We start from the raw sequence: 16,120 nt of genomic DNA, 5'->3' as shown, positions 1-16,120 counted from the left end.
AGATCATATGATGCACGTGTGTGAACTGCCATGCTACATGACAGTGAGATATGGGCCACGAATGCTAAAGACATGTGTAGGTTTGAAAGAAATGAAGCTTAGTATGATCCGTTGGATGTGTAATGTCAGTGTGCATACACGAGCGAGTGCAAGCACCCTAAAGAAAAGTTGGGCATAAGAAGCATCAAATGTGGTGTGCAAGAGAGGCAACTGCACTGGTATGGCCATGTGTTACGCATGAATGAAGACAGCTGTCTGAGGAAGTGTCACTCTCTCTGTTAAGAATACCCCTGATGCATTGGGTAATATGATATGCTTGAGAAGACCTAGTGACGCCTGACTAGCTCCCGTGCTAGTGGCATGTAAAAAGCACCATCTGAATGTGGTCGACACCAGGTCTGCCTGACTGGCTCCCATGCCGGTGGCAAGTAAAAAGCACCACCTGAACATAATCATTGCCAGGCCCGCCTAACTGACACCTGTGCTGGTGGCATGTAAAAAGCACCCTCAACACTCTCGGAGTGGTTGGCATTACGAAGGGCATCCAACTGTAGAAACTTTGCTAGATCAGATTGGAGCTTGGTGCAGCTGCTGGCTTTCCAGGCCTTAGTCAAAGCGTCTAACCCATGCCAGCATGGAAAACGGACGTTAATTGATGATGATGATAATGATGATATATGTACACACACACACACACACATATATATATACACATATATAGATATACAGATAAACATGTATGTATATATATTTTTCTGTTGTGATTTTTGCTACCCAGGTATCGGTTATAATTTTGAATAATCCGTAACAAGATAATTCATTTATCCAGTTCAATAAATATATATATATATATACACACACGCGCGCACACACAATGTATGTATATATATATATATATACACACACATACACAATGTATGTAAGTTGATTCGTTAGCTACTGCACGCATTTTTTTTCTCTCCTTCTTTCTGTGTTTTTCTCTCTCTGTGTATCTTTCTGTTGAAGAGCGTAGGCTCGAAACGTTAAAGACTTGTCTTATTTATATTTCCTGAGCGCCATACTAATACAATTGTTCGTTTGTTTTCCACCTGCCTTCGTCTTTTGTTTATTTTCATAAAGCTTCCCGTTATATATATATATATATATATATGTGACACACACACACTTACCCTGGGGCACTAATAATAAATGTGTATTTTCGTGCTTAGAAATCATTTGTGTCTGTTTAATGTTTATTATTTGTTACAAATAAAACTTATTTTTGATGTCAGTGTGCTTTTGTTATTGTTGCAGGTGTTGTTGTTGTTGTTGTTGTTGTTGCTATGACAGTTCAGGTAAATTTGCTTGATTCGTTTTTCTTCTATTTGTGGCTTTTTCTTTTAATCGTGCTTGAAGGCAGTCAAATAATTTTAAACCTTTATTATCAACATTTTAAGATAAAATCAGATACCTACAGTACTGTACCGGTAATGTATGCATGTAAGTCAGTGCTGTGTGTGTGTATGTATATATATATATGTGTGTGTGTGTGTGTGTGCATGTATGTGTGTATGTATAATGTATGTATGTGTGTATACATATGTATTACTGTATGTATGTATATATATATTTGTGAGTGTTTGTATGTATGTATGCATATATATATGTGTATACATATATGTATACATATGCACACACACACACACAGGTACCTGTGTGCATGCATGTACTTACATGAGTATGTTTGTTGTATGTGTTTGCCAGGGCAAGGTGCAAACATCTTCAGCAGATCAAGAAAAAATTAGTTATAGTTGTAGGAGAACACAGCCAGGTTGCGTTGGCATATTTAACTGATGACAACAAGAAAAGGCGTGATGGAGGCAAAAACAAGGACGCATATGTCAATTAGTTTAAACCAGAATTTGTGAATAATAGCCCAGCCTCATTGGTTACACAATTTCCAATGGGCCAATCACTGGCTGGTCGACTAAATTTACAACAAGGAACTATCTGTAACGCATCATCATCATCATCATCATCATTGAATGTCTGTTTTCCATGCTGGCATGGATTAGATGGTTTGTTCAGAGCTGGAGAGCTTACCAGCTTGGTTTCTACAGATGGATGTCCTTTCAAACACCAACCACTTTACAGTGTGTTTTGGGTGTCTTTCACACGTCTCTGGAACAGGTGCCCTTTTATATGTCACAGGTCTGGGCGCCTCTTACATGTCACTGGCACAAGTGCCTTTCAGGTTCCACTGGCACAGGTACCCTTTACGATTTATCGGCACCGGTGCCCATTACATGTCACTGGCTCAGGTGCCTTCTGTGTGTCACCTACATGGATGCCTTTCAAGTGTCACTGGCACAGGTGCCTTTTACGTGTCCTTGCTACAAGTGCATTTTACATGGCACCAGCAAAGGTGCCTTTTACATGCCACCAGTACAGGTATAGTTTATGCGTCACAGGCATGGGTGCCTTTTATGTGTCACCAGCACAAGTGGCTTTTATGTGTCACTGGCAATTATCAGCACGAGTACCCATTTTATCAGCATGAGTACCCATTACATGTTACTGGCTTGGGTGCTTTGTATATGTTGCTCACATGGATGCCTTTTATACATCACTGGCACTGGTGCCTCCTATGATTCACTAGTGCAGGTGCCTTTTACATGTCACCAGCATGGGTGCCTTTCACGTGTCACTGGCATGAGTGCCTTTTGTGTGTCATGGGCACAGACCATGAACACGATTTCACTTAGCCTGACATGTCTTCTCAAGCACAGAAGAGCCTATATTTTAAAGAACACTATTTGTAAAGCAGTGAGTTTCTTCACCTCAGTCACTGATGCCTGTTGTTCTTCAAATGATATGTGCAGGTAAAGGATATAAACATACAAAAATGTATGTATGACTATATCAGAAACTCTACAACTGTGTAGAAGCCTGTCATCCATATGTTTGTCTGTCTCTCTATCTATCTCTCTGTCTATCTTATTTTTTATTGCCCACAAGGGGCTAAACACAGAGGGAACAAACAAGGACAGACAAACGGATTAAGTCAATTACATCGACTCCAGAGCGTAACTGGTACTTATTTAATTGACTCCGAAAGGATGAAAGGCAAAGTCGACCTCGGTGGAATTTGTCTATTTATCAATCTTTATCTATCAAATCTCTCTATATCAATCTATCTATCTTTATCTATACACACACATGTGCACACACACGCGCACATACACACATGTGTACACATACACACGTGCACATACATACACACACACGCACACACACGTGCACACACACGTGCACACACGCACACACACGTGCACACACACACACACACGCACACACACGTGCACACACACACACACGCACACACAGAATAGGGTGCTGCACAGTTTTAGTCTACCAAATTCTACCCTCAGCTTATTGACCAATCCAAGACTATATAGTAGAAGATTTTTGCCCTAAGTTGTTGTGCACTGAGTTGGAACCTAGAACAATGGAAGTTGTGAAAGGAAGGTCTTTGCCACAGCACCCAGCTGAAGGTAACTGTGAAAAGAAGACAGGCAACTGATAAGGATAACATCAATTGTAGTGATGAATATGATGACGACGACGACGACGATGATGATGACAATGATGATGATCAGGATGATGACAATGATGATGATCAGGATGATGACAATGATGATGACAATGATGATGATCAGGATGATGACAATGATGATGATCAGGATGATGACAATGATGATGACAATGATGATGATCAGGATGATGACAATGATGATGAAAAAGATGAAACAACAATGATGAAAATAACAATAAGGACAACAATGACAATAACGATGACGACGACAAAGATGAGGATGACAATGACGACGATAACAAAAATGATGATGATGATGATGGAGATGGTGATGATGATGATGATGGGGAAGACGAGGAGGATGTCAAGTGGATGATAAAGCATAATAACATTGATGATAGCAATGATATGGGAGAGTAAACCAATTATGAAGATGACAAAGGCAATGAAGGTGATGGTGATGACAATGATGATGATGATGACGACAATGATGATGATGATGACGACAATGATGATGATGATGATGGTGGTGGTGAGGATAGTGATGTTGATGCTAACGATAAGGATGACAATAATGATGTGATCAGCATTTATTACAATTTGTCATGATGACAACAAAGATGTGACAAGATAATGGAGATGATGATGATGATGATGACGGAGATAATGATGACAGCAACGACGACAGTGATGATGATGATAATGATGCTGCCATTCTGTTTTGGCTTACCTTTTCCGGGTAATGCTGGGAGTCATCCTAATGCTGTCTTGGAGGTCATACTCAGAGATGACCAACAGAAGGTCACCGTCCACTCGACAGTCTTCAAAGCGATCTGCATATTCAGTAAACCCTATCTGTTCAATGTAAAGACAGAAAGAAAAATAAATGAGGGATGTATACATGCAAAATACATATGCACACACACACACACATGTAGTTATTTATATCATATATATATATATATATATATATAATAGTGTACATTTAAATGCAAGAGAAAACTACCTTTAATAGGTAATTTTGACATGCTAGAAGAAGCAGTCAAAATGACCAAAACCACATTTTAAGAGCAATTTTCAAAGGAAATGAAAAATAAAAACTTTTACCGTGTTATTTTTTAGTCATACCTAGGTTTAAGATTATTTTAGCAAATAAAATAATTTGCTAGGCGAATCCTCATCAGTAACCGTGCCTTAACAATAATTCAATTTATATATATATATATGAGTCGCCATGATAGATCGTTAGCCACTACACACATTTTTTTCTCTCCTTGTTTCTCTCCTTGCTTTTTCTGTGTCCCTTTCTGTAGAAGAGCGTAGGCTCGAAATGTAAAAGACTTTCTCTATTCCTAAGCTTTATGCTAATACATCTGTTTGTATTGTACACCACCTGTCTTCGTCTTTTGTTTTTTTCATAAACTCTCCCTATATATATATATATATATATATATATATATATATGTATTATATACCTCAAATGAATCAAATAAATAGAGCATGTGTTTCAATATATGATTTCACACCAAGAATCTTGCAAGACAAATACATAAATGTGTATATGTGTGTGTGTGCACATGCGTGTATGAGTGTATGTGTGTGTGTGTGTATATATATATATATACAGGGTTGGCCAAAAGTCACCCAACAGTAAATCAAAATTCCGTAAGTACTATCTGTAATTGTGTATTGACTCAAAATGGAAAAACGTGTCACTCAAGAAGGACTTCAGTTTGAACACTTTTCATGATGTTTCATATTTAGATGCTTTTATTAAATTCATTCAATTTATGTTAAACAAATAAATCTTGGAATTAAATGGTTTTGATTTACCATCAGATGACTTTTAGCCAACCCAGTATATATATATATACATATATATATTTCCCTCAAATAAATCAAATGAATATATAGTTAGTGTCAGAATATTTTCCATTACTCAAGCCAGAGAATCTATTATTTCTCAAACAATATAAGCCTCCCACCACTTTTTAATGCTTCAGTCATCCGCCATTTCATGATAGCATGGCTTATGTGGTTTTCAAGCAAATGGAATTATTTTCACATGATTTATTACGACAGAAAATATTTTATTAGAGCTGAGTAACCTTTCCAACCCCAAGTAATCAGTCACGAAGCTGGAATAACGTGTAGCTTCCAGCTCCCACCTCACATTCACTGAAACAGGTATAGTGGTGTATTGGGAGCTCGACATAAGGGCTGTATTATGTTCAGACATGAGACTGGGGTCTCTGCTGTCTAGTGGCTTAACTCCTTGACCATAGAACCAATTGAGGGAGTTTCTGAATAATTGCTTGACCAACCAGAAATTGCAGCTCAATCTCGTTCATATTACACACCCGCATGGTTCATGGTCTCAAAAATTTGTCCTATGAAGAAAGGCTGAGGACGCTCAACCTTTATTCTCTTGAAAAACGCCGCCGCCGTGGAGATCTCATTTTCGCCCACAACATCATAAGCAGAAAGTGTAACCTCTCGAAAGAGCTGTTCTTCACTCCTGCTCCAGAGCGTCGGCTGCGGGGTCATTCCGAAAAGCTCTACCTGCGACGATTTCATCTCAATCGAAGAAGAGGAGCTTTCTCCGTCCGGGTTGCGGATCCGTGGAACAAGCTGCCAGACGAGATGGTGAAGATGCCGACGACCGCTTTGTTCAAAGCCTCCCTTGACCTCAAGTGGCCTGAACTCTTTACATGAACACCACCCTGTACTTAACTCCATGTCCCCCTACATGGCCTTGCTATTTGCTTTTGAGCCAAATTAACTAACTAACTAACTAACTAACTAATGCAGTTAAGAATCAGAATAAAAAGGAAGAGCTTTTCACACCTCTTGATTCCATGTTTATTATGAGGGGGTTGCTGAAAAGTTCCTGGCTTTAAGGGTATTGTGAAAGGCCTGGTAGGAGGCCCAACCTTCTGAGTTCAATTTTATCAGGGTTTAGAAAAACTGAAGGACCACTGCAAATAAGTGTGTGCCGGTGACACATAAAAGGTACTTGTGCCAGTGACATGTAAAAGGCACTTGTGCCAGTAAATCATAAGTGGAACTTATGGCAGTGACACACAAAAGGCACCCTGTGCCTCAAGAGCAAGCTTGAGAGAGCAACACACTAGCAGAATAAAGTGAAAATAAGCTAGCAGGGGGCAACAAGAAACCACTGTTAAGTCCTTTCCCAGGAAAGTCATGAATCTTTGGACGTTTGCATGGATGTTCATACTAGTTGATGCCTATAAGACAGGAGTGGCATATGTAAAAAGAGAAAGAGAAAAAAGATAATTTTTGGTCAGTATAATTTGAATATTTATTATGTCGATATTCCCAGACGATGAAGTAGGCTAGCCCAATACGTAGATATAGAAGGAGATGTCTAGACGTCGAGGAGTTGAGTAGAGATCATCCGAACGTGCGATATAACAGTGGTGATGAGGATTTCGTAGCTCACACAGCCATTGTGTAGTATTGTGATATAACAATATATATAAAAAAAAGACCAGTAAAGGGAAATAACTGAAATGGGCCAATGGTTATGAATTTGAATAATCAAGTTATGTGGTAGAAGACACTCCCCAAAGGTGCCATGCAGTGGGAGAGAACCTAAAACTATATGGTATTGTAATGAACATCTTACTCAAACTACAGTCATGTCTGTATCAGTAAACTCCATTAAACATATGAATTTGTAAGGATTAACTTTAGATCTTCTGTGTTAAAACCAGTCGAATCCGGCTCAGTTGTTGTTCCTATTTTATGTTTGAACTGGTTAGATCTGTCTTCTCACTTCTACGTTATAATGTTCTAAAAATAAACAATCAAATCATTGAAATCTCAAAGCTATGAGATAATCCATGTTTAATTCAAACCATTGTGAATAAACAGACGTTATATTTGATAGAGTGATCTGAATGTTAAAGGGTTAATGAAACCCTAATGCTTTTAACCTTCTGTAACTCTGTCATACTTCAAGCCAACAGGGTTGTCTCTATGTAGTCAGTTGACATGCTAGAAATACCGACCAAATCTCTTTCAACCCACATACCCTACCACTTTGGAAAAATAAAAACAAAACAAAACAGAAAAGGACATATATATATTATATATATATATATATATATATATATATATATATATATATATTATATAATGTCTGATATGCATACACTATAACTGAAAAAAAAAATTGATGTAATGGTCATGGCTGGAATGAATTTGATTATAGATAGTCTCTATGATCAGGAGATGAACCATTAACTCATTAGGCACAATCATGATAAAGATGGCAGATGCTGTACATACACAGAGCATTTATTATCATCATTATTATTATTATTATTATTATTATTGTGGTGGTGGTGGTGCAGGTGATGCCTGTTCATGTCGACTGTATATTCAGTGCACTTGCCAGAATAACTGCAGCTCGCTTTGATTATCCGTGATCTAGCATCTGTTTGGTGTCATTGTTTGTTGCGTTGCATTGCGTTACGTTGCCAAGGAAGTGGCCGGTTATGGACTAAATGAATTTTTAACACGGCTTCATGGATGCTTGAGTTTTTTCTTTTACACTCATGTTATTAAATGAGAGGGGGGAGAAGAGGAGAGGAGCAAAAGTTAACAACACGCTAACGTATTCTGATACCACATTGCTTTACATGTTGCAAGTATGCGAGAATTTGCAAAGTGAACAGGTGCGATCTGTGTAAAACAGAAATTTGCTTCCACCTGTGTAATGTCAAAAAGCTAAGTTGTTTTGCATGCATAGAGTGATATCACACTGGAAAATAAAATGACTATCAATTATGCAGTTATATTTATAAGGAAACATGACTGATATATCTATCTATCTATATATATATATATATATCATCATCATCGTTTAACATCCACTTTCCATGCTAGCATGGGTTGGACGATTTGACTGAGGACTGAGGACTGTTACCATTTTATATTTTTAATTTCGTGCATGCACATTGTTTTCGATTTTGTTGATCCTGCAGTATAGTAGGGTCAGTTGGGCACCATCTGTGAGAAAAACAGCACCATGACACAATTCACTCTGCCAAAAATTTAGAAAAGACATGTTGTACTGTTTGGCATTCATGCCAGAAGCTCCAATACAAGCATTTCAGAGTGTTTGGGTGTCAATCTGAGGACATGTACCAAGAGAGATAAAAATCAAACATCCAGTCAACATCATGGTGTTTGGAGTGATCACTAATGATGGCAACATTATGCCTCAATTCATCTTCCCACAGGGCTTCAGACTCAACATGGAGGTCTACATCAAGTGCTTGGAGGAGGTAGTGCTACTCTGGGTCAAGAAGGTGGCTGCTGGAGGATCCTATGTCTGATAACAGACTCTGCACTGTGCCACTCAAGCAGGAGAACCCAGTTGTGGCTTTCAGACAATTTCTGTGACCACACCACCCTTAACATCTGGCCACCTAACTCCCCAGACTGCAACCCTCTTGATTATTATGTGTGGGGCAGAGTTGAGCATGAGACCAACAAAACTTCTTGTAATACCCAAGATGAACTGCAGGCAAGGGTTATGGCAGCATTCACCAACTTAAACAAGGATTCCATCCAGAGGAGGTACAGGAGATTCTGAAGTCGTCTAGAGGACATGATTGAAGCCAATGGTTGACTGCGACCATGTTGAACCACTGCCTTTAATCAAGCAAATCGACCTCGGGACTTATTCTTTGTAAGCCTAGTACTTATTCTATCAGTCTATTTTGCCGAACTGCTAAGTTACAGGGCTAAGTTACAGGGACGTAAGCACACCAGCATCGGTTGTCAAGCGATGTTGGAGGGACAAACACAGACACACAAACATATACACATACATATATATATATATATATACAATGGGCTTCTTTCAATTTCCATCTACCAAATCCACTCACAAGGCTTTGGTTGGCCCAAGGCTATAGTAGAAGACACTTGCCCAAGGTGCCACGCAGTGGGACTGAACCTGGAACCATGTGGTTAATAAGCAATCTACTTACCACACAGCCACTTCTGTGCCTATATATATATATATACTAGCTTAAAAACTGCACTCCATGCAGACTTTCAAGGTAGCTCCTGTGGAGGGCTAATTAGGACTGTGGCCCAAAACTAAAGAGAGCTAAATAGTATGGCTATAATACATCTATAATGACTATATGCCCTGGTGGTGTTTGATCAGAGGTTAAGGACAGATGAGAATTAATTCTGTAATGCAATCATTCTATTGTTCCAGTCCCAAGTTGAATTCCAACAGTTGGACATTTTATCCCAAAGTTCTTATCTTGATGTAAAATTAACGAAGCAACTGTCATTTATATCTCACTTGATCTCTGATGTCATCTGACAAATGCCAACGAAGATGGTGTGGATCAGCCAAGCTTTACCTGCTAGAAATAGCAACCGAAATGCTTTTAAATCAGATCTTAATGCTGGATGTTCAAAAACCAAATGAAGGGCCGATATTCGATCATGGGATCATCCTGATTCTAAAAATGGTATGATATGTCTATGTAGAGCAAATGTAGACTGAGATACAGGGGTCCCGGATGGACAGACAGACAGACAGAATTTCATGTTTATTATTATAGATTAAATAGAGAATGTTGTTTCTAAGTTAAATGGCATGGAGTTACAGGATCAGCACAATGCCAGGATACAAACTTGTTATGCATTGGCGCCGTGACCAAAAGAAAAAAAAAAGTCTGTGATCCTATCAATGAAACCAGCTGTTAACTCCTTGAAAGGGCAGCTTGTTTAGTCCTGAAAAGCTGATAACAATTGACAGTTACACAGAGAGGACTGTTTGGAAATTAACCATCACAAGGTTACAGACATAACACAGTGCCAGAATACAAACTGGTTATGCTTTAGTGCTTTCGCAGAGCCAACAGTCTGCAAAAAAAAAAAAAAAAAATCAATCAACCCGAGGAAGATGCCAGCTCTTTAGATCACGGTCGGGTCAGTTGAATGAAAAAAAACAACAAAAAAAACACAACACACTACACAACATAAGCTTGAATAGAGAATAGAGAATAGAGAATTAAACCTTTTTTAAAAGAATAAAACCTATTTATTTCCCTTTTTTATTTTTTTTTAATTTGCTGGTAATAAAAATTCGTTTGTGTGAAACAAGTTATTCTTAGACGGTGATTTCATTCAAGAAATGAAAGCTAAATTGTTCCTAATGGAAACCCGGTATTAAACCTGATAAGATTCGGTTAGCATCGGCTGAAGTTGATTAAACAAGTAGCAGCACCTCACTGCCGGACACACACACTTTTTCTTTTCCTCTCCTCCTTCTTCCAAACTATTTATAAAACCATCAATAAACTGGATTTCTTGGTGCATGCATCACACTGTTTACTTCGATATGTTTTGTTCTTGTTTTTTAATTTTTATATTTGCTGTTTTTCTTTGTGTCTTTTGTTGTGTTTTGTTTCTTCTCTTGAAATGAACTGAATATGTACGGAAACCTTACATAATACAATGGATATATTTGCAAGTTCAATCCAAACCCAAGGATGTCTATATATGTGTGTATGTATGTGTATGTGTGTGTGTGTAGAGAGAGAGAGAGAGAGAGAGAGAGAGAGAGAGAGAGAGAAATAGAGAGACAGACAGACAGACAGGTATTGTGCGTAAAAGTACAATGTTTAAAGACAACAGAAGTGTATTGTAGAAATGCAAATAAAAGTACTTTAGAGAACAAGGACGGAGAATGGAGTCGTTGGAAAGTTACGCGCCAATGATGAGGCTTCTGTGTGATTGTTCCACACGCTAGAAATAACAACCAAATTGCTCTTCAATCACATTCTCCATCGTGGCCTGAGACGTTTACTGAAAAGGTGAGATGGTCATTGCTGGGATCCTCTTGATTGTAGGTCTGCAGTATCAGGTTTAACCTCCAGGTCAAACAACAACAGGAACAACAACAACAGCAGCAACAACAACAACAAAAGGCGGTTAATAGTCTAATCAATACCTAATGCTCTAGTCACACACACACATATGCATGTATGTAAGGGTGTATATATATATATATATATATATATATATTAGTATATATATGTATGTGTACACACACACACACACACACACACATATATACATATATATATATGCATGGATGTGCGCATGTGTGGGTATATATGTGTGTGTGCATGAGTGGGTGTATATATACATATACACACACCCACACATATCCATCCATGTCACTGAGTTTGTTTTCTTATTATTAATAGATTTTCCTCCTATCTCTGCTCCTCACCCCACCACCCACACACAACCTTGCTATCTATTCTATACTTTTTTATTTCTGTTTTGTTTTTCCATGGTGGCCTTGGTTACTAGAAGCTTTTCCTTCCACTGGTCTCTCTCTCTCTCTTTCTCTCTTTATTATTTGGTCACCTCAACACTCTGACCTAAATCATTTCGTACACCATTTGCTTAATATCTTCTATTTAATGCTATAAGATTCTTGTAACAATGAGAGAGAGAGAAGGAGAGAGAGAGAGAAGAGAGAGAGAGAGAGAGAGAGAGAGAGAGAGAGGGAGAAACAGAGAAAGAGAGGACTTCAAAACTATAAATCTCTAGAGGTCTCTCAATGTTTCTCAACTGGGGTCCTTATGGCTCTTGGGTCCACATGGCTCTTGGGGGGGGGGGGTCATATGGTTCTTGGGGGCCCATATGGTTCTTGGGGTCCACATGGCTCTTGGGGGTTCATATGGTTCTTGGGAGCCCATATGGCTCTCGGGGTGGGGGGTGGGGCAGTTTATATGGCTCTTGGAGGTCCATATGGTTCTTGAGGCTCCATATGGCTCTTGGTGGTCCACATGGCTCTTGGTGGTCTATTTGGCTCTTGGGGGTCCATATGGTTCCTGGGGGTGTGGTCATATGGCTCTTGGGGATCCATATGGCTCTTGGTGGTCCATATGGCTCTTGTGTGTGTGTGTGTCTGAGGGGTGGCAAAATGCTTAGCGGTATTTCGTCTGCCTTTATGTTCTGAGTTCAAGTTGTGCCGACGTCAACTTTGCCTTTCATCCTTTCGGGGTTGATAAATTAAGTACCAGTTGCATACTGGGGTCGATCAAATTGACTGGCCCCCTCCTTAAAAATTTCAGGCCTTGTACCTAGAGTAGAAAAGAATACATTCTGAGTTCAAATGCTGCTGGGGTTGATAATGCCTTTCATCTTTCCAGGCTCAATAAATTAAGTCTTAGTCGAACACTGGGGTCGATTTCATTGGCTTACACCTCCCCTAAAATTGCTGGCCTTGTGCCAAGAACTGAAACCAATATTTCCCCAGCCATGGCTGGACGTTTTCACAGAAGACTGGTAACAAAAGACCCCACTTATATGAAGGAGACATACGTTTTTACAACTACCACAGGATGTCAAGACTAAAAGACGCAGTCAAAACTCCCTCACAGTTATCTCCATTACTGGAAAATTGAAGATAATATTTTCCATTGACTAACATAATTCTATCCAACCCCTTCACTGCATGAGTAGTTTTAGTTACCTTTTTAAAGCTCTATCCATTAAGTACACCATCGCTACCTTATCTGCTTGATTACTTCTAGTTCTGTTTTTTTTATGCTCCATGTATTTAACAATCCATTCACTCATAACGCCTCCCAAACCTTGCTAGCTAGCTAGCTACCTGCCTATCACTCTGTCTTCTCCCTACCTACTACTTCCCTGCATACATATATATATATATATACACACATATAATATCTAGCTGGAGTTATAAAAATTCCCACGTAATAATATATTATGACTAAGTTATCTAACTGTTTACTTGCCTTTCTGTTGAAATGTCTAGCTGTCAGTACTTACCAACCTATGTATCTATCTATATATATATGCATACACACACACACATACATACAAACATACATACATACATACATATATATATATAGATCGTTAGCCACTACACACATTTTTTTTCTCTCCTTGTTTTTTCTGTGTCCTTTTCTGTAGAAGAGTGTAGGCTCAAAACGTAAAAGAAATTTTTCTATTCCTGAGCGTTATACTAATACATCTGTTTGTTTTGTACATCACCTGTCTTTGTCATTTGTTTTTTTCGTAAACTCTCCCTATATATATATAAATATATATATATATATATATACACACACATACATATCAATATATATATATATACATACATACATACATATATATATATACACACACATGCATACATAAACATATACAGACACAAACACATATCTACATATATGTATATGTATACACACACACATACATATATACACACACACATGTATATAAATGTCTATCTATCTACACACACACACACACACACATAATACATATATATATATATATATTCATGCACACACATCATCCGTCCGTCCGTCCGTCCATCCATACATACATACATACATACATACATACATACATTCATACATACATACACACACACACACACACACATACACACACACACACATACATACACACACACACAACTATTTATTTCAAGTTCGATGTTCCAATGATCCATACATTAAACATGTTACCTAAATTCACTGCAGCAGACTTCAAACTCAAAATTCTTTTCATCGGATGACTGCATCAAATTATCTAATTGGAATGGCTTGGCTTCCTATGTAGATTGTATGCTCTCCATCTGTCTGCAATAGCCAGACAGAACACCAACGGAATAATGGAACTTATTTCATTATCTCTGGAATGATGATGGAGAGCTTAGTCAGCAGAATTTAAATTTCAGAATTGTAAAATACCCAATTTAGGTCTGGCAAGAATCAATGCAGGCTATTCTGGTAATTAATGAGTTTAATCTTAACAACCCCCACTAGGGGACAGGTTAGAAGAAAAAAAGTTACCGTATCAATTTATACAGAATAAACATAAAAAATTGAAGATGCACATGAGATGTAATGTTATACTAAACAAACAGCCTCACTGCCTCAATTCCATGTTTGTGAATGGCTTAGACGAAAGAGAACACATCTCTCTTTTACTCTCTTTTACTTGTTTCAGTCATTTGACTGTGGCCATGCTGGAGCACCGCCTTTAGCCGAGCAAATCGACCCTGGGACTTATTCTTTGTAAGCCCAGTACTTATTCTATCGGTCTCTTTTGCCGAACCGCTAAGTGACGGGGACGTAAACACACCAGCATCGGTTGTCAAGCAATGCTAGGGGGACAAACACAGACACACAAACATATACACACACATACATATATATATATATATATATATATATACATATATACGACAGGCTTCTTTCAGTTTCCGTCTACCAAATCCACTCACAAGGCATTGGTCGGCCCGGGGCTATAGCAGAAGACACTTGCCCAAGATGCCACGCAGTGGGACTGAACCCGAAACCATGTGGTTGGTAAGCAAGCTACTTACCACACAGCCACTCCTGCGCCTTATAAACATAGCAAAAAAACCTGCATCTCAAAGACTGGCTTTTCCTCTTTAGAAGTCAAGAAATCCTTCAGGCCCCTGCCCTGTCTCTATCCTCCACCAGCGCCACCACCATCACCACTACTTACTGCCACTACCCTTCAACAAAGCTCAGGTGACACCCACGATCGAGTGTTGACCTCTACATCTGGGATGGTGCAGCTGCTACTACACTCATAGACTATACTTGACCTTATCTAAAGAGAAGGACACTTGGCTGACTGGCATCAAGTCACTCACAAACATTTCTTCTGTCCCTGGTTAAACAGACGTGTCCACTCTCTGCCTTTTGCCACTGTGACCATAATGGCCCCTACTTCTTTGAACTGCCTGATTTAGTTCCTAGTTCTATATCCACTCGGGCAATCTTGACTCATTTCCAGCCGCCTCTTTTTCTTGTCACCCATATTGTGTCCACTTGTCAGGCCCAGCCCGATGCACTCGACACATTCATACCTCCTCAGAATGTTATTTCTCCAGAAATAATTAATATGTATATATTAACACATATTTAAAGCAGATATATCACTGAAAGCCCTCTAAACAGTTGACTTTGTCTCGAGAAAGCAGCTTCTATATATGTATAAGAAATATATCAGTAGATGTATATATACATCATCATCATCATCATTTAACGTCCGTTTTCCGTGCTAGCATGGGTTGGACGGTTCGACCGGGGTCTGGGAAGCCAGGGGCTGCACCATGCTCCAGTCTGATCAGGCAGTGTTTCTACAGCTGGATGCCCTTCCTAGAAACACTGCCAGATCAGACTGGAGCCTGGTATATATATATATATGTATATATGTATGTATGTATGAATATATCTATCTATCTGTTTATCTCTCTCTCACTCATTATGTATGTATGTATACACGATAGGATTCTTTCAGTTTCCGTTTTGGTGAACAAACACAAATATATGTATATACATGTGTACTATGTATATGATGAGCTTCTACACAGTTCCTGTCTACCACATCCACTCACAAGTCTTTGGTTGACCCAGGGCCATAGATAACACTTGCCCAAGGTGACACACAGTGGGA

At 38.8% G+C, this 16,120-nt stretch overlaps 1 protein-coding gene across 3 annotated transcripts in view; it reads right to left on the bottom strand.

The window, feature by feature from the left end:
- Nucleotides 1-16,120, bottom strand: part of LOC115224240 (NAD(+) hydrolase sarm1) — a 200,610-nt gene that overhangs the window by 17,353 nt on the left and 167,137 nt on the right. For all 3 annotated transcript variants that reach the window (XM_029795038.2, XM_029795036.2, XM_029795037.2), the window contains exon 4: nucleotides 4,305-4,429. In XM_029795038.2, the coding sequence (XP_029650898.1) occupies nucleotides 4,305-4,429 (125 nt within the window). The remainder of the gene's footprint in view (nucleotides 1-4,304; nucleotides 4,430-16,120) is intronic.

The sequence above is a fragment of the Octopus sinensis genome, linkage group LG25 (assembly GCF_006345805.1).
Source record: "Octopus sinensis linkage group LG25, ASM634580v1, whole genome shotgun sequence".
Lineage (NCBI taxonomy): Eukaryota > Metazoa > Mollusca > Cephalopoda > Octopoda > Octopodidae > Octopus > Octopus sinensis.
The sequence above is the reverse complement of the archived record's forward strand: the minus strand, read 5'-3'. Positions and strand labels throughout refer to the sequence as shown.